Genomic DNA, 19,505 nt, shown 5'->3' on the forward strand with positions numbered 1-19,505 from the left:
ATGCAATTGAGCATTGAGGATACGTAGGCATCTCAACTTAAATTTTAAATTTAAGTTGAGCTCAAGTCCTTTTCCTTTATTTTTCCCCCCTTTGTTTCGAATATGTAATTCGTAAATTGTAATCAAGACTTTAAGTCTTTTGTAATTTATAATTTTTAAGTTGTAATTTGTAAATTTTAAGTTGTAATTTGTAGTTTTAAAGTTATAATTTATAAATTTTTAGTTGTAATTTGTAATTTTAAAGTTGTAATTTGCAATTTTGAAGTTGTAATTTGTATCAATAAAATTGCATTTGTACATCCCTTTATTCTAATTTTATTTATACAAATATATTTACATTTTTTTACTTGAATTACAAATTCACAATGTATTAAAAAAAAATTGAACCGCCGAACCGGACGAACCGGCCCGGAACCTGCCCGGAACCGGACATGCAACGGCTGTTCCGGCGGTTCACTTGAACCGGCGGTTCACGGTTCAGGAAACGGAACCGCCGAACCTTGGCCGCTTCAGGTTCACTTATTTTTTGAACCGGAACCGGCGGTTCCGAACCGTGAACCGCCGGTTCCTAAACCGTGGTGACGTCTATACCCATGAGGTCAGTTAATATCACAAAAATAGATAACACTTTTTAGAAGATAAAAGGTTAGAAAAAAAAAAGAAAATAATAGGAGTGAGAACAAGGACTATTGAAAGGGGCAACCAACAATGAAAAATGAAAAGCCGGATAACAATTGGCATCTAGAAAATTGGAGAAAAATAATGTAGCATTAATAAGATTTCAAATTGATTTACGTTTGGTTAATTTGATATTCTATTTGGCATATAGTAAAAGAGTAATAATATATAGAAAGATTGTGGATGCTATCAGGATTAATTCGTAGCCCGTCTCAACTACTAGTTTTACATAGAGAATATATTGACAATCATCTATGATCATACATGTAATTAGTGTTACATAGAGAAAATATATTGACAATCATCTATGATCATACATGTAATTAGTGTTACATAGAGAAAATATCTTGACAGTCATCTATGAACATACATATAATCAAGTTGTACTCTCTCCGTTCATCATTGGAGTCCTGGTTTATCAATTTAGTACGTTCGTCATTAGAAGTTTCGATCCACTTTTGGTAGGTAAACTCACTTTCCACTAACTCATTCTACTCACATTCTATTATAAAATTAATATATAAAAATGAGACTCACATTCCACAATCTTTTCTTGCTAACTTTTCTTTATATTTCTTAAAACTCTTGCCGAACTCAAATGAGACTCCTAACCGTGAATGAAGGGAGTGCAATTTAGTTGTTCATCTAGTTATATTGAGCCATCTCTCAATAATCTTTGTGGGGATTTCGTTCAATATCCCTTACCCAACCAATAGATTGGAGGATTTGAGTAATTACCATCGCATGATAAATAAGAAAACATTGTCAAAACATAGTAGAAGATATACTTTCCAAGAAGAGAAGATTGCAGAGTAATTCCATGATTTCATAAATCCCGTGATTGATACATAATTGATTACAATACTAATTGTATTTCCATAGTTAGATACAAGTCATGCCTATATAACAAAGGCTGTAAATCATTATGAAACATATCAAAGAAATATACCAATATCAATCTTCTTCTCTTATTCTTTTCACCATTATGCATCCTACAAATCCTACCTCTCTCGATCACCATCTTTAAGATGGTATCAAAGCAGGTTTATCCCGGGATCGAGACTCAGAAAAGTATCATCACAGTCTGGGTACCTTTCCCGACCTTTTAAGACCTGCAAAAACAAACAACCAACCAAATGTCAGACCGCGGTTCCGAAACCCCATCCAACAACAATCAATCAATAACCCTCTCAGCAGAGCAATTTACTGAATTCTTGAGACTGAATGGGTCTTAAAAATCATCAAACCAGGAGCCTTCATCCCATCCAGAATCATTAGGCGAAGTACACATCGCCACCAAGCTCGATGGGGATAACTACCCCTTATGGGCGAAACTGATGAGACGGGACATCGGTGGAAAAGGGCTGGCCTCTCACATCTCTGGAGTTCCAGACCCACCACTACCGACTGACCCGACATACACCCGATGGCAGCAACGAGATGACTGCTGCTTCAATTGGATCATCGGAAATATTGACGCCAGCCTCGTAAATGAGGTATCCCAATACGCAACGGCTCACGACTTATGGGAGAGTCTGGCCACTACGTACGGGAGCGGCGCGGACCAGTTCCAAATCTCCGATCTACACAGGCAAGCCTACAGCCTGAAACAGGAGAATATGTCATTAGAAAATTTATGGTAGAAACTCCAGATCGACACCCGAGATCCAAACCCCATGGATACACCATCCAGCATTGACAAGTATAACCAACACATACAACGACACAGATTATACCAGTTTGTATGGGCATTGGATGACCGATATGACAAGATTAAAAGAAAAGATCCTAAACTTGGATCCAATACCAACCGCAAGGAAGGCTTACGGAATGGTCAGGCGCGAGTACGTCAACGAGAGACTGATGAACCCAACATCGAAGGATCCGAGAATCGGCGTCGGACTAGGAGTGTTCGACCGAAACCGAAACCCTACCTCACAAAATCCGCCGCCTCCACCGCCTTCCAAAACCTACCGACGGGAAGATGGCAAAAGCAAAATGGTGTGCACCCACTGTGGGGGAAAGAAACACACAAAAGAATCATGTTTTCACCTCCATGGATTCCCGGAGTGGTGGGAGGAGATGAAGAAAGCTCGACAGAACCGAGGAGGCTCAAATCGGAACAGCAGCGGCGGGGGTAGTGAGTGAGCAGCAGCCGCCGTAGGAGGAGGGGATCGAGTTGCCTTCACCGACTTTCCGGTGGGTAGCATCGGTCCACCATCCACAAACAGCGGCGGAGACAAAATCGGGGCGAATGGAGGAGGAAAAGCCGTAACATCGGCGTCAGTGGCGAGATCGTGGTCGGAAGGTATGATATTACCGATCACACACGCCGTCGACGGCGAGGAGAAGAAATCAGAGGTGTCTAGGGTTCCCACAAGCGGTGAGTCGGCTAGGGTTTCTACTCCAGCCGAACCCTTAAATCCTCATTCCTTCCGTAAATCCCAAACCAACCCCACAAAAAGCCCAAAATCTCATTACCCACCCAGCCGAAAAACCCCATCTCTCAAAACACCCCAGAAGTCCATAAAATACCAAACCAAACCCTACAGCCTTCCAATTTCCCACATTCTAACCCAAACTTCTCCAGAATTACAAAATACACCCCATACTGCTCAAAATTCGCAAATTAGCCCCCATACTTTTCAACACATAGAAATACACCCATCAATACCATGTAAAAATTCCTACGACACCGTGACATGTTCCTCTACGACCACATCAGGCCCAAAAGACCCCCATTGGATTTTTGACTGCGGGGCGACAGACACTATTTCCTATGAAGCCACCGATTTCTTATCCATATCCGATTCCAAAAAATCCTATGTCCAAACCGCAAGTGGGGACCTAGCACAAATTCATGGGGCAGGCACAATCAATATTTCGCCTACTTTATGCCTCTCAAATTGTCTTTATATTCCATCCATGTCATATAAGCTCTTGTCTATTAGTCATGTAACTAAGGAGCTTAATTGTAAACTACTAATGCAACCCCAATTTTGCATGTTACAGGATATCAAGACGGGGACGATAGTTGGGCGTGGCACTGAGCGACACGGACTGTACTACGTGGACGAGATAGCCCAACAGAGTACTGCCATGATGTTCACTCACGGACCGACCGACAGGCAGGCTTGGTTGTGGCATCGTCGGTTAGGACATCCATCTATGGGATATTTTCGTCTTCTTTTTCCACATTTAGTTACTTCTATGAAATCTTTCCATTGTGAAACTTGTGTGTTAGCCAAAAACCATAGACATTCCTTCAAGTTGAACAATACTAGAATGAAATCACCTTTTGCTTTAATACATTCTGATGTGTGGGGTCCTGCTCCTAATACTGGGGGCCAAGGTTTTAGATATTTTGTGCTCTTTATTGATGACTACTCTCGCATGACATGGATCTATTTTTTGAAAAATAAGTCTGAAGTTTTTGATAGGTTCATAGATTTCTATAATCTTATCCAAACTCAGTATAATCAATGCATTCAAATCCTTAGGTCCGACAATGGGGGGGGGGGGGGGGGGAATTCATCAATACTAGAATGCAAGACTTTTTTAGGTCCAAGGGATTAGTCCACCAAACATCATGTGCCTATACCCGAGAACAAAATAGGGTAGCGGAGAGGAAAAATAGATATATTCTTGAGATTACACGGGCCCTCCTAATTGAGTCTAAAATACCAAAATCCTTTTGGCCCGAGGCTACGGCAACTGCAGTATACCTCATGAACCGACTACCCACTGGAATCTTGAACTTTAAAACACCTCTGGACATTTTTTCAAACCACTTCGAAATTCCGTCAAACTTGTCTCTAGAACCTAGGGTGTTTGGCTGTTCAGTCTTCGTCCATATCCCAAAACATGAGCGTTCCAAGTTCGACCCATGTGCCCTTAAGTGTGTCTTTCTTGGCTATGGAAAAAATCAGAAAGGATATAGGTGCTATGACCCAACGACCCGTCGAATGCACACAACCATGAATTGTAACTTTGTTGAAGGGGAATACTTCTATAGCCAATCTAGTGGTCAGGGGGAGACTCAACCTTCGGACGATAGTCCAAACACGGACCTACTAAATTGGCTACCTATATCCAAAGCTGACCCAGGAAACCAGTCGGGGGGGGAGCCACAACCAAACCTTGTCACAGACGTTGGTCCAATAGAGGAAGCTAGCAGCACCGCCGGGCCGTTACTTCTAGTAATACAGGACGCAGAGCGAAGTGACATGAACCACCACCAACCCCGTCTTCGATTCCTGAGGTAACCAATTCCAATAGTAAAAATGTATCTTTGGTGAACACTGACCATGATAGGAACACTGGAGAAGAATGTGAAAACAGTGAAGGAGATGGAGATGCTGAAAATCCATACAAATTACCTCCAAGAAGTACTAGAGGAGTACCTCCTCGAAGATACTCCCCAGACTGGAAAGGGAGAAAGACGAGATATGCAGTAACAAACCTTGTGCAAGGCCAAATGACAGAAATGGCCCGAGCATTCGAAACGGCCCTATATGAGGAAGAAGAAATCCCACAAACGTTCCAAGAGGCAATGAAATACAAGCACTGGAGGGAAGCTATGAAGAAAGAAATAGACGCCCTCCTCAAGAATGGTACATGGGAGAAATGCACCTTGCCTAAAGGAAAGAAGCCAGTCGGATGTCGGTGGATATTCACCATTAAACGAAGAGCAGATGGTTCGATCGAGAGATACAAGGCGAGACTTGTGGCGAAAGGATACACTCAAGTGTATGGAGTAGATTATGAGGAAACCTTCTCCCCAGTGGCCAAGTTGAACATTGTACGAGCCCTACTGACTGTAGCAGCAAGTAAAGACTGGCCCCTACATCAGTTCGACGTCACGAATGCCTTCCTTCATGGCGAGTTAGAAGAAAACAAAGAGGTGTATATGGATGTTCCCCCAGGATTTTCTGAAGAATTCAACGAAGGAGAAGTCTGCAGACTAAGGAAAACACTATATGGACTAAAGCAATCTCCACGAATTTGGTTTGGAAGATTTTGTTAGGCGATGTTCAAACATGGATTCAAGCAAAGTCTTTCTGATCATACACTCTTCACAAAAGGGAGAGATGGCAAAATGACATGTATAATCATCTATGTTGACGACATGATCATCACTGGAGACGATACTGAAGAAATCCAAAGTCTAAAGGAAAACTTGTTCAAAGAATTCGAGATGAAAGATCTAGGAGCACTAAAATACTTCCTAGGAATAGAAGTGTTGAGATCTAAGCACGGAATATTCCTAAGGCAAAAGAAGTATGTCCTCGATCTACTGACAGAAACTGGTCTTCTCGAGTGTAAACCTGCAGAAACTCCAATGATCCCCAACCATGGATTGAAGATGGACGATGGAGCAGACCTCGCAGATAGAGGAAGGTACCAACGACTTGTGGAAAGACTAATCTATCTCTCGCACACAAGGCCTGATATTACATATGCGATTGGAGTAGTAAGTCAATTCATGCATCGACCGCAAGCCAATCATATGGAAGCTGCATTGAGGTTAGTGAGATATTTAAAGGGAACTATAGGCTTTGGAATATTCCTAAAAAGGGGGAGTGACTTGGAAATCGATGGATACACCGATGCAGATTGGGTAAGTAATCCGGTGGATAGAAGATCAACATGAGGATACTTTACCTTCATTGGGGGGAACCTAGTGACTTGGAAAAGTAAAAAACAAAAGGTTGTGGCCCTTTCCAGTGCCGAGGCCGAATTCCGAGGTATTAAAAGTTGATTGATGGAGATTTTATGGTTAAGAAGGTTGTTGACAGAACTTGGCTTTGCACCAACACGGAAGAGTCGCTTGTTCTGCGACAACAAAGCGGCAATCAGTATCTCCGAGAATCCTGTACAACATGACCGAACAAAACATGTGGAAGTTGATCGTTATTTCATCAAGGAAAACCTTGACGGAGGTATTATCGAATTCCCATTTGTTCGTTCAGAGGAGCAGCTTGCAGATATACTGACAAAGGCAGTTCACCCGAAGATCTTTAAAGAAATTTTGGGCAAGTTGAGTATCGGAGATACCGTTGCTCAACTTGTGGGGGAGTGTCAAAACATAGTAGAAGATATACTTTCCAAGAAGAGAAGATTGCATAGTAATTCCATGATTTCATAAATTCCGTGATTGATACATAATTGATTACAATACTAATTGTATTTCCATAGTTAGATACAAGTCATGCCTATATAACAAAGGCTGTAAATCATTATGAAACATATCAAAGAAATATACTAATATCAATCTTCTTCTCTTATTCTTTTCACCATTATGCATTCTGCAAATCCTACATCTCTTGATCACCATCTTTAAGAAACATTACTTACTCCATTTTTGTTTCTCTTACTAGACTAAAATATACACTCAAAAAAAATGAAAAGAAAAGAAAAAACTAGATCGTTAGAGAGAGACTAAATGAATGAAATTGTTATTTTCAAATGACTATATTTTCTAGCAATATGGCCTTCAATTTTGCATGAGATGTTAACGTGGTTTGTATCATCTATTTGAATGTTTCACATCACTAATCCATCAAATTAATTACACAACAAATATTAATTCAATCGTGTTCCCGGGGGATACATCACTAAAATTAAATTCCACAGCAACATATTTGCCAAACACGTGTAAAGTTTAGATCATGTTATTAGTAGTAACAGTAACACTAATTATACAACTATATTAGCATCTGTTATGCAATACTTAACGGTCAAACTACACCTAATGGTAACACTAATAATCGAATACTAGTAATAATGATAATAATAATAATAATAATAATAATAATAATAATAATAATAACAATAATAATAATTAAGGAAATTCCTCGCGGAGTGGGCGACGAAAATGATTTTTGCCGAACTATTTAATAGCAATATTATCATCACTCATAAAAAAACATGAAAATGGTCAGTTTAAACGAAGTAATTCGTTAATGGAATCGCATTAGCATCGTCGCAGCTCCAACCTTCCGATTTCCACACCACCATCAACGCCAACGCAGTATTAACGTATCGATCATCGCCGTTTTTGCACTCCACTGCGATAATACAGGTCTCTGATTTGAGTTTTTTTTTTTCTCTTTTTCTTCCTGTGAAATATCGAGTTCCGAAAAAAAGAGGTGTTTATCCGTACGATCGAGGGCGGAAATGAAGAGCAGGAACCGCGGGAAAGTGTCTATGCGATGGATTATGGTCCTCTGCCTCATCAGCTTTGGCCTCGGCATTCTCTTCAGCAACAGGTTTTCACAAATCTCGATCGCGCGTGTTTGTGTGTGTGTGCGTGTGTCTGTGTTGATGCTTAATTAAGTTTGATGATCCAGCAACATGAATTTATTACGTGTGTGTGTGTGTTTGTGTTGATGCTTAATTAAGTTTGATGATTTAATTGTTTCAGCAACATGAATTTATTATGTGTGTGTGTTTGTTTTTGATATGTTATTGATGCTTCTTCATGCATTAGGATACTTACTGGTGTGTGGTATGTATTAATTATGGAGAAGTGAGTTGATTTGTGGTGAGTTTCGTTTCTCATTGAAGATTGATTAGAGGAGTAGCAGAATTTTCTGTTACTATACATTTATGCCGCTCACAATATTGGTTTATTTGAGTAATTTTACATATTTAATGGATTACTCTGTAATGTAGAATGTGGATTGATTTGCAATTAGAAGATGGACTTCTTTTCACAAGACGACGTTTGGGTGAATTTGAGGCTACTTTGGATGAATGTGTTTCTGATAAGGTGGATTTTCCTTTCATCTTTCATAAACTAGCAGGCAACAGCTGCTTGATTTTTAATGTGTTGCGTAATGCTTAGGTAAAACTAATTCCTGACGAGGAAGTGATCAAAGAGTTCAGCAAAGCACATGAAGCAATGCAGTGAGTCAGATAAAGCACATCTCTAGATAATAATCTCAAATTTCTTGTAATTGCTGTGATTGTAGGTGATAGAAGAGATTGAGTGATACTAAGTTCTTTTATGGTTTTAGTTAAGTCATAATTGTGTGGTCTTTCAGGTCTTTGGATTCTTCTGTTGCCAAGCTACGCATGGAGCTTCCGTCCAACAAGAAACATCGCAAATTGGGAAATTTTGAGAATTTAAATGGTAATTCCACTTTTGCTGGAAATGCTGTGATGAGAAAAAAAGTGTTTATGGTCATAGGTATAAACACAGCATTCAGCGGCAGAAGGAGGCGTGATTCTATCAGAGAAACTTGGATGCCTAGAGGTTGATTTTGTTCACCATAAACACTGATATACGGATTCTACTGATATCTGTTATGTTTACAGATTTCTGGATGTTTAATCAGGTAAAAGTTTGTTACAACTTGAAGCAGAGAAGGGTATCGTGGTTCGTTTCATGATTGGTCACAGGTTAGTCTTAAGTTCTTCAAATGCAAGTCTTAATTTTGTTAATAGAGGATCGCCTGTGTAACATCTTTCATATTGTTCAGTGCAACATCCAACAGTATTTTGGACCGTGCACTCGACTCTGAAGAGAGCCAGCACTATGACTTTATTAGGCTTGTAAGGAATCAATACCTTCCCAGTGCATGCAGTTAAAATTTTGTAGTGGTTACTGATAAGTAATTTCATATTCAAGAATCATGTTGAAGGGTATCACGAGTTATCAGCAAAGACAAAATCATTCTTCTCTGCTGCTGTAGAAAGATGGGATGCTGAGTTCTTTGTCAAAGTGGATGATGATGTTCATGTCAATTTGGGTATGAAATACTTCTTCTTGTCCCTTTCATAAACAAGTTACATGACTTTTAAGTACTTTTTTAAACGTAGTTAAATTTGTTTGATGAGCATAATGCAGGCACATTAGCTGCAATGCTGGCACGTCATCGCTCCAAACCCAGAGTATATATAGGATGTATGAAGTCGGGACCAGTTCTTCATCAGAAGTATTTGCTGCTTAACTCTCTCTGCCATTTCATCCGTCGTTATATTTTGAACACAAAACCGTAGCTCCATTTTACGTATTTCTTTTTTAAAAGGAATCTAAAGTACCATGAGCCCGAGCACTGGAAGTTCGGGGACCAAGGGAACACGTACTTTCGACACGCTACTGGGCAGATATATGCCATATCAAGGGATCTGGCTAAATATGTGTCAGTCAACCAGTAAGACTGAAAGCAACCTCTTACCCACCTATCAAAACTTGCATTGCTTTTTCCCTGATAAGCCGTGTTAACTGTGAACATCGTCAGACAAATCCTGCACAAGTATGCTAATGAAGACGTGTCCCTTGGAGCATGGTTTATCGGTCTTGAAGTCGAGCATGTAGACGATCGCAGCATGTGCTGTGGGACTCCACCTGGTACAGATTCCACCAGTTTCTATGATTTTTGTGTTTAGATGTTGAAGGTAATTAGAATTCGGTCGTGGTAAGTGCAGACTGTGAACAGAAAGCACAGACGGGCAATGTTTGTGTAGCGTCGTTCGACTGGAGCTGCAGTGGCATTTGCAAATCTGTGGAGAGAATCAAGGGAGTTCACTCTATTTGTGCTGAAGATGCTTCCACTCTTCGGAATGCGCTCGTCTAGGCAAACCTCGTAAATTCGAATACACTCACAAGCAGGAAAGCTTGATGACGGAGAAGTACATATATGAAACAATGTTCAAAGCTGAAACGAATTGGGAGGATTTAGAAAGAAGATGAATAAGGTATTTTGAAATGCAATTACTTTTCCCATTGCTGCTTCTTGTTTCTTGTACTAGCGTGTATACACCAACTAGTAATAAGCAATTTTCCAATAAATGAATATCTTCCAAAAACATTGAGATTCATTACCACTAATACATTTTTTTTTTATATATATATCTCCGATTGATGAATGCTGCTTCGGAATGATATAACCTGAGATTTTCTATACACAACGTGGATGCAAAATCACAATACCTCTTTTTCAAGTTTCAATACTGCCATGAATGCTTCTTGCGGTACGTCGACCTTACCGATTGCTTTCATTCTCTTCTTTCCCTCGGCCTGAGTTAGAAGCATACCAAAGCAAATGATCAACCACTACATAACATGTTTCAGAGCACAACGCACATGGAGATTTCTTGATAGTGTGATATGATAACAAGGCAAATAAAGCAGACATAATTCACCTGTTTTCGCAGAAGCTTCTTTTTTCTTGTGATGTCCCCACCTTCATGAAAAGCAAAACACAAATCAAGAATGCGGCATGATTGGGGAATAAAAGATATTTTCTAAGAGAAAAAGTATCCATAAAGTGCCAGAAATGAAACAAAACAAAACATCTACCAAGGTGATTCGACATATTGTACGTGTTCAAGGGCATCAGACCTTAGAAAAGGAAATCATACAATCTTCTATAGTGAGGGAGGTAATCTCACCATAGCATTTGGCAAGAACGTCTTTCCTGATAGCAGATAGAGCTTCACTAGCAATCACCTTGGCGCCTATGCATGCCTGCCGAGCTCAAAACAAATATAGAATTATGGTTTATAATTAATACAAGAAGAAAAAAACGATATAAAGAAAATTGAAAATTGTGAATGATACCTGGATTGGCACTTTAAACATTTGTCTTGGAATTAGTTCCTTCAATTTTTGAGTTAAAGCTCTTCCGACAGCATAAGCCTGAAAAAGAGTGCGCGATTTAATTGTAAAATGAAAAGAGTATGGAGAATGGATTATATAAGTGAGAATGGTGAATATCTTTTCTGGTACAAGGAAATAGTTTCATAGTATTAACACTATCATCATATAAAAAATGCTAAGAATTAGCAACTCATAAACCTTAGACCGAAAGAAATTGATAGCTGTAGGTTAAAAATTAAATTACAAATCTGCTCAAATATATTGACAATATAACAATCTTGAAACAGGTCCTGCTTGCATATGAAGTGACTCAACTTTAGCGACTCAAACAATAAGAAAAGAAGTTGCTTACCTTGTCTTTATGCACAATAGTTGATAAAGGCTCAACCGGCTCCCCGTTAATTTGAATGTCAAGCTTTATTAAGTCACTCTCCCTGTACCTGTTTATATATTTGAATATAGTTATTGTGAGGTCATGTTCATTATGGAAAGTCACCACAAGATCAATTTCAGCTCATATCACATTGAATTACCCAATGAAGGAGTACTCCATGCTAGCATAGCCTTTGCTCCTCGACTTCAGCTGATCAAAGAAGTCACCTACCATCTACAGAATGAGCCGTACAAGTTAATTGGAATATATGGCATCTCCAAAACAAGTGTAACTTCATTTTGATACCAATGGCTACTCTATCTTTTTCACAAGAGAATACCTCAGCCAGGGGTAACTCATAAAGAAGTGATGCCCTAATTTCAGTAATGAACTTAATTTCTTTGAACTCTCCTCTCCGGTCCTGAGCAAGCTCCATAAGTGCACCAATATAATCTTTTGGAGTGAGCATTTCTATCTATACAAGAAACATCAACTTTATCCTCAAGAAACAGGATGAATACTGTGTGGTAGGTCCTTAACTAGGCAATTAGAAATTCAGACAACCTTAACATATGGCTCTTCAATTAACCTTCTGTTGCCAGCTTCAGGAAGTAAGGATGGATTTGAGCATTCGACCTAGATCAGATCATCAGAAGGATGTGATATATGAAGAAAATGTTCAAACAATGTCGTAAACTTAGAAGAAACACTAAAACAAGTGGGTCGCAATCATTTAGTAATTGCAAGAGAATAATTATTGAAATATGATGCCCAATGAAACAGAATATAAGCAACGAAGTCCACCTAAGAAGTTGAACAGTTCTACAAACTTCAATAGTGTCTAACTAGGTCACACCACCTTCTCAATCAATTACTCAGTACCTAAAAGGCTCACATGCCAACTGATGCTGATATATAAAACAAAATTTCAACGTAGTTATTGCCCAATCATTATTCTTTCTTTTTCGATAATATATTTACTTTTAAGTTTGATACCATATGTGACCGATCATTCCATACAAGGACCTACCACTGATCTTTTTTATTAACAATGTCTACAATCTGGCTGGTTTACTATTTTCTCCTACTACAATGTTCCATGAATAACTAGATTTGTATGCAAGCTACATTCATATTAAGTCGTGGATCGGCTTGATATTATACAAAAGCATTTCAGCTAATAAAAGAAATAACAGACATAAGAGTACATGCTCAGGCAATACACGGGTTAATGCTGAAATTATCAACAATGACACAACTAGAGAATGATTCTTGTTTCCAGAACAGTAAATACTTCAGCAGCTTCAAAATGAGAGAAGCGTCTTGAAAAAGGAATAGAGTCGAGGAATCCAAAAGTGAATTAGCAAACTATAATAGGCAATTAAGCGTGGGATGTGGAAATTACAATATCACCACTTGTGCAAGTCACTCTGTAGACCACACTTGGGGCGGTGGTTATTAAACTCAAATTGTACTCACGTTCCAGCCTTTCCTGCAGTATTGAATTTATCAATACAAGATTGCAAGCATACATAACATAGTTTGGAAGGGTAAGGAAAAGTCAGAAAATTCTAACCTGAACAATTTCCATATGAAGAAGACCAAGGAAACCACATCTAAATCCAAATCCCATGGCACTTGAGGTTTCTGGCTCAAACTACAAGACAAACTGAAGCTGTTGGGAGATTTTTACCAAAAGAGCACATCTCTTACATAGAAGTATCTCAGCTAATAGGCAACCACGATCTGAACTTCAGAAAAAGATGACTCAGCAAAATTTAATTGGATTAAGACAATGAAATGCAAAAGGCGTTACAAACTGTACAAAAACATTTGAACATTATATCAAATTTGAAAAAGAAACACCAGGACCATGCCCTTATACTGTATAATGGGTAAAACATTGCAACATGGTTCCCCTTAAATCAGTATAAAAATCACCAAAATAAACCCTTCATGACAGGACCTTCTTGTCCTCAATGGAAAAATAAAAAGCATTATAAATAATGACAATTTTTTGAAATCATGAGAAAATCGACAGCCTTATTATTTTCAGTAAGTAGTCTTCCAGTAAGTTCAAGACTTAAGTTAAGATACCTAGACACAAACATGTAAAAATCTAATCATTTAAAAGAAGCATGCCTACCTTTAAAGCAGAATCATTAAGCTGTAATTTCTCTAAAGCATCACGCAACTCATGAAACCTATATAACAAGGTTAGAAAACAACGTAGTTCAACATATGTATGGATTGTATAAGTGAAAAAGGAGTAAAAGATAAATACTGGTCAGCGTCAACAGGAAACAGGCCACAGAAGACCATTGGTGTGACCTCCTTGTATCCAGGAAGAGATTCTTCAGCCTTTCTGCTATAATGTGTGATTGTATCACCCACTCTAGCATCTGCCACTGATCTTATGGAAGCCGAAAGATAACCCACCTGAAAGGAATGAAAACTAAACAGTTAAAATGAAACGCAAAAGATTGAAATGGTGAAGAATAGCAGGAGTGAGTACAGCCAAACCAACACCGAACATCAAACTTAATTTACAGTCAGTTCGATTTCAGTTGAAATCATATGTTCAGTTTACAAAAACTGATTGATTTTTCATTGGTTCACTTTACGAGCAGATGGATTCAGTGTTGACTATACCGATCAAAATTTAAGATTTATTTTTTATATCAAGATTATACTTTGGACTTGATTGATAAGGTTTGTTCATATTTTTTATTTAAATCATAGATTAGATCAACATTTTTGCCACTACAAAATTTTCTTTTATGTGTATTCTTTAGTGGCCAGATTAGATTTCCACCTCTCCAGCATTTAACCGATCAACTTGCAACTGGTTCGGAGATAAAAATCCAACTTCATCAGCATAATAATCCTGCATCCGAAATTCAACAGTGAGATGGCATATAAACAGGTTTCACATGAGTTCAATAGAAATGACATGAAGTCTCGTTACAATGTTTAGATAAGAATTACTCCTCCGTCCCCTATTAATTGTCCACTTTGGTTCCATCGCGGGTTTTAAGAAATGTAAAGGAAAGTGGGTTGAAAAAGTTAGTGGAATAAGACTCCCACTTTCATATATTAATTTTATAATAAAATGTGAGTGAAATGAGTTAGTGGAAGTGAAAGTGGACAATTAATGGGGGACGGACGAAAATGGCAAAAGTGGCAAAATCAGACTGCCTAGATTAGGAAAAATTAATCACTAATTGTCGTACAATCCAATATTTGCCTGATTCACTGAACACTCTATACTAAAGTCTGAGTGAGAAAGAGCAATGTAGAAAGATGGCCAATCCTAGGAAACAACTCCTTATACCTAATAGCCACCTCATGAAAAACAACAAACATAAGTGCAAGCTATTACAAGGACATTTCCTACCTTTCCACTGGCCATAAACAATATCCGGTCACCTCTTTTTATACACCCATCAATCAGTCGAAAATATACAATGACTCCTCTGTAAGCATCATAGTAACTGCAAAAGTGTTCATGAAACCACATGCTATCAGTAGCTCCGGAGATCCATAATCAAAGTAAGATCAAATCCAATGTGTGTTAGATAAATATACACATATAAATTGATGAATGAACTATTTATCTCGCCATCTACTTATTTTTTGCTTAAGAACAATTACATTGTCTTTAGAAAAAAAGATGGGAGCTTTATATCAATGGCTACTAAATTTCCAACAAAACATTTGATTTTTGACAAGATATTTTCATCAACAGAAACATTAGCAAATCTCAGCAAGCCAGAAAAGATACAAATAAAAAGGTGATTAAATTGTGATTAATTAGAGGTAGTGGTACTTGATGATGGGCTATGTGGCTATCTCTTTCCAATTGTAGAGTGGGGGTGGAGAAATCAAAACAGAAAGATTCATGCTAATAATATGTATACATACTAAATAGATTAGTGGAACATTTAGATATTTTGATTTTGCAATAAAATATAAGCACGCAAAATTAATTTCAAGAAGTTTGATCATAGTACCTAAATAAGATACCTATCAAATATGAGAGCCCTCAAAGGCCTTTCTGCAGTGTCTGGAGGAGGAGGGACCTTTTGAACAATTGCACTTAATATCTCAGTGATGCCTAGTCCTTCCTACAAAATAACAACAAATAATGTTTTTGCGAACCATATATGCACAATGGAGAATCCTTAACGCATCCCTTTCCTCTTGCATGTGATATTGAAAGTGCCAATATATTTTTTACAGTTACATAATGGGCAACAAGAAAAAAGAGGAGACAGTACTAACCTTTGCTGAGCAGTAAATTGCATCACTACAATCGAGACCAACAACCTATGAAGATGGGAAAAATTACTAAGATTGTATACTTTTCAGCATAATTTAAGATTACCTTAATTATAACCTCATATATCAAGAGGGAATTGTTTTTAAATTATATATTGCCAAGACAAAATTATCAGCCCAGAAATATTGAATAGTCTCATTGGTGAAGAGAACATAATCTCTTGTTTGTGCACAACCACATCAACCAACCTCTTCTATCTCTCGGCAAACACGTTCGGGCTCTGCACCTGGCAGATCTATCTTGTTCAAAACCTATAAAACAATTGGGGGAGGGGGAGATGATTCAGACAACTGAAACACATTGGACAAAACTATCCAAGTTATTACCTATCTTGAGAGTTGAGAAATATAATATTGTGAACAGTTGCAAACTTTTTGGTAAACTCAATTGTCACGATGGCTAGATGCTCAATGCATCATGACCCGATGTCAACATCACTTGATGCCCAGTTCATGACTCTACAGTCTACATTGAGTCGGCTTCCGCCCTCAGATAGTTGAGCAAGGGTAGTAGTGTATAAAGTAGGTACAACACATCCATTTTAAGAGTTAGGTATAAACTATAAAGTATTCTCAAATGTTTCTAATGGAAAAAACCTCACACTACCAGAAAAATAGAATTCCTATGGTGATAAGATTTTGCCAAAGATGGAACCTACAAATGAAAAATTCCCTTGATAAATCATTGTGCTCCAATAATCAGAGAACACTATCAGATTGACTTCAATCTGACCATAACTGCATTTAATGCTGTAAGACCATAAAGCCTACTTCATCAACCACGGCTCTGTACTCCTCTCTCCCCCATGAATGAGATTAAATCCTTGTTGAAAATATCAATATCAAAGTAAACTGATACTAGCATTTACTTTTTAGTCCACTTTAGTGAATGAGATTTCCTATTTTTTTTGTTGCCTTTTTGAAGTAACTTTTTCTCGTCCATATTTTGAAGTAACTTCTTCTAGTCCATATCAGCTAATCATACTGAAGTTACTTCTAAGTAATATTATAAATTTTGGTTTGCAAGCTCATAATATCAAAACCTGCATCTATTTGTCTTATAAAATAGAAGTGCATATAAATCTGCAATTGCAATATTCATGCACTTTGTTTTAACTTCCGCATAGGGCAATGAATAGCTTCTAACATAACTATAATTCAAATGGTGGAAAGAATAGTCATCGAAGTAGCAACTTACTGGTATGATTTCAAGGTTGTTTTCCAAGGCCAAATACACATTGGCCAATGTTTGGGCCTCCACCCCCTAAAAGAGAATGTATAAGATAGGAGGAGAGAGAAACTGGATTATAAAAATGAGAAAAGAATCCTGAAGCACCTGGGAGGCATCTACAACAAGAAGAGCTCCTTCACAGGCAGCAAGAGAGCGAGAAACCTGAAAATATTCATAAATCATGATATGACACCAAATAAACACATACTACTAGCAATTCAACGAAGGAACTAGACTACACGAACAGCAAATTAACAGGTCGTCTGTGATCTCCATGAAAATAAAAGGATGTCGTACTCTTCCATGAAACCAACAGTTCTACCAAATTCGGGAATTGTTCATACTATGAAGAGCAACACAATTGAAAGGAAGAAGTAGCACAGTAACTACTCAAAGGCTTTTACTTTAGGAGACTGCCTATCCATAATTGATAATATAATGATAAAAATAAGTGCTTAAATTGGAAAACCATTCCAACTGCAGATATAGCATTTTCGTTATTTTTCCTTGGCAAGTTAAATGAATTAGATGTCTATTCATTAGCATATCCACTACAATCTACCAATATCTCTAGAGACAAACAAAGTTTATTAATACTCCTTTTCAACAGAATTACTCTTATGTGGTTCCAGACACATACCTCATAGGAGAAGTCAACATGACCAGGTGTATCGATAAGATTCAGGCAATAAGGTTCATTGTTATGAACATAACGCATCCGTGCAGCCTATGTAACAAAGACAAACATTTTTTATGAATTTGAATATTAAGAAGACTTGCTTGCAAGATTGATTACATTGACAGGAACGACCATATTCTAGATGCTTCTCATACATAGACTTGAACATAAAACTGAAGAAAACAGATCATCAAAGAAAAAATATAAGGTAAATGTTTTCACAATAAGATAAGGAGAATTCAGATGAAATGTTGATATTCAAGCTTATGTAAAGGAAAGTTCATGTTAAAAAAAAATACTAGTACTATTCAACCAACAAAGCATTATATGTAAAAGCAGTAATAGAGAGACAAAAAACCTGCAATTTGATAGTGATGCCTCTTTCCCTCTCCAAATCCATATTATCGAGAAACTGCTCCTTCATTTCTCTGGTCTCCACGGTGCCAGTCATCTGCAGTAATTTATCCGCCAGCGTTGATTTTCCATGATCAATATGTGCTATAATGCAGAAATTCCTAATATTCGACGAGGGCACCTGCAGTGTAAATACACATTTGCATTCACTCAGTACAGCAGCTATTTCACAACAAAAGCTTGACAAATTTGATTCACACACACACACGCGATTCTTCTGTCCTCGATAATTGCTTTTACATGCATTTGCCGGTTCAACTGCATCCATATCTCTTACTGTATTGAATTATTTTGAGTTCAGGTCATGTAATTCAGCGCATAACACTAATGACTAAGTGCAGAAGTGTATTTGGCGGACCTTGAGAAGGCGGTCTTTGCCCGCACGAATAGCGGATTCAATTTCGGCGGGGGAAGGGGGGGCGCCTTTGGGTTGAACGCCGGCGCCAGTAGCGCGGCAGCAGACCTTCAAACTGTGACGCTTGATCTTGTGTAAAACACGAAATTCGCCAGCAGACGAATACTTTTTCCGAAGGAGATGAAATTCAGGTTTAGTCGAGCTGAAATAGGAGCAGGAGGATGGTAGGTTAATGGTATGAGAACGTCGGCTGAGATATTTTGGGGCTAAAACGAGCTTTGGGGGGTAAAGCTCCGGGATTGCCGCCGCCATTAGCCGCGGCGGTGGTGAGTTTTTACGGATGAACGTATTGGGCTGAAATGTATGGTGTTAGTCTTATCGGAGCAGAGGCCACACGAAATAGAACGAACTATGGACTATATCAACAACGCCTAACGTTCTCGTAAATAACCGCAATACATATTTTATTAGCAACTATTTCTTGTGCTGAACTGAATTATTTAAATCACAAATTATTAATCGATCTTTTAATGCTTATATGAAAACGAAATATCAAATCCTGAAATTTCACCTATTCTCAGTTTTATGTAAGCAATCACAAATATAATCCTGGATCATAATTTAAATTACTATTATTCCAATAATAATTACAAAGCAATTGGGTTAATAAGATATTTAATAGTCAGCTTTGTTAAGGGAATAGTAATTTGGGAAAATATGGTTTGTCCAATAAATTTAACGATTCCATCATAAAAAAATTTGGGTGGAAATGTACCGTTTGATATTGTTAAGGACAAAAGAGAGCATTTGGATGAAAATCATAGA

General features: G+C 38.0%; 2 protein-coding genes across 3 annotated transcripts; one reads left to right on the forward strand and one right to left on the reverse strand.

Moving 5' to 3' along the window:
- Positions 1-7,623: 7,623 nt before the first annotated feature.
- LOC121761841 (beta-1,3-galactosyltransferase 7-like) lies at positions 7,624-10,494 on the forward strand. 2 transcript variants are annotated; one of them, XM_042157528.1, is made up of 12 exons: positions 7,624-7,949; positions 8,171-8,224; positions 8,356-8,452; positions 8,528-8,589; positions 8,727-8,938; positions 9,021-9,084; positions 9,165-9,237; positions 9,314-9,434; positions 9,533-9,620; positions 9,714-9,839; positions 9,927-10,036; positions 10,114-10,494. In XM_042157528.1, the coding sequence occupies exons 3-12, from the start codon at positions 8,357-8,359 to the stop codon at positions 10,260-10,262; spliced, it is 1,101 nt and encodes a 366-aa protein (XP_042013462.1). In that variant the 5' UTR covers positions 7,624-7,949; positions 8,171-8,224; position 8,356; the 3' UTR covers positions 10,263-10,494. The 2 variants fall into 2 exon arrangements, with proteins under 2 accessions (XP_042013462.1, XP_042013461.1); XM_042157527.1 differs by lacking the exon at positions 8,171-8,224 and having other exon boundaries at positions 7,627-7,719; positions 7,815-7,949.
- Positions 10,453-19,101, reverse strand: LOC121761840 (translation factor GUF1 homolog, chloroplastic-like). The gene is made up of 22 exons (XM_042157526.1): positions 18,684-19,101; positions 18,270-18,446; positions 17,873-17,959; positions 17,338-17,394; positions 17,200-17,265; positions 16,191-16,253; positions 15,945-15,989; positions 15,687-15,787; positions 15,058-15,154; positions 14,476-14,547; positions 13,945-14,099; positions 13,807-13,864; positions 13,237-13,317; positions 13,066-13,152; positions 12,225-12,296; positions 12,001-12,135; positions 11,821-11,894; positions 11,640-11,727; positions 11,249-11,326; positions 11,080-11,155; positions 10,831-10,871; positions 10,453-10,705 (listed from the first exon to the last, which is right to left on the reverse strand). Exons 1-22 carry the CDS (start codon positions 18,990-18,992, stop codon positions 10,610-10,612), a joined length of 2,115 nt encoding a protein of 704 aa, XP_042013460.1. The 5' UTR covers positions 18,993-19,101; the 3' UTR covers positions 10,453-10,609.
- Positions 19,102-19,505: the final 404 nt, after the last annotated feature.

This window comes from Salvia splendens, chromosome 13 (genome assembly GCF_004379255.2).
Source record: "Salvia splendens isolate huo1 chromosome 13, SspV2, whole genome shotgun sequence".
NCBI lineage: Eukaryota > Viridiplantae > Streptophyta > Magnoliopsida > Lamiales > Lamiaceae > Salvia > Salvia splendens.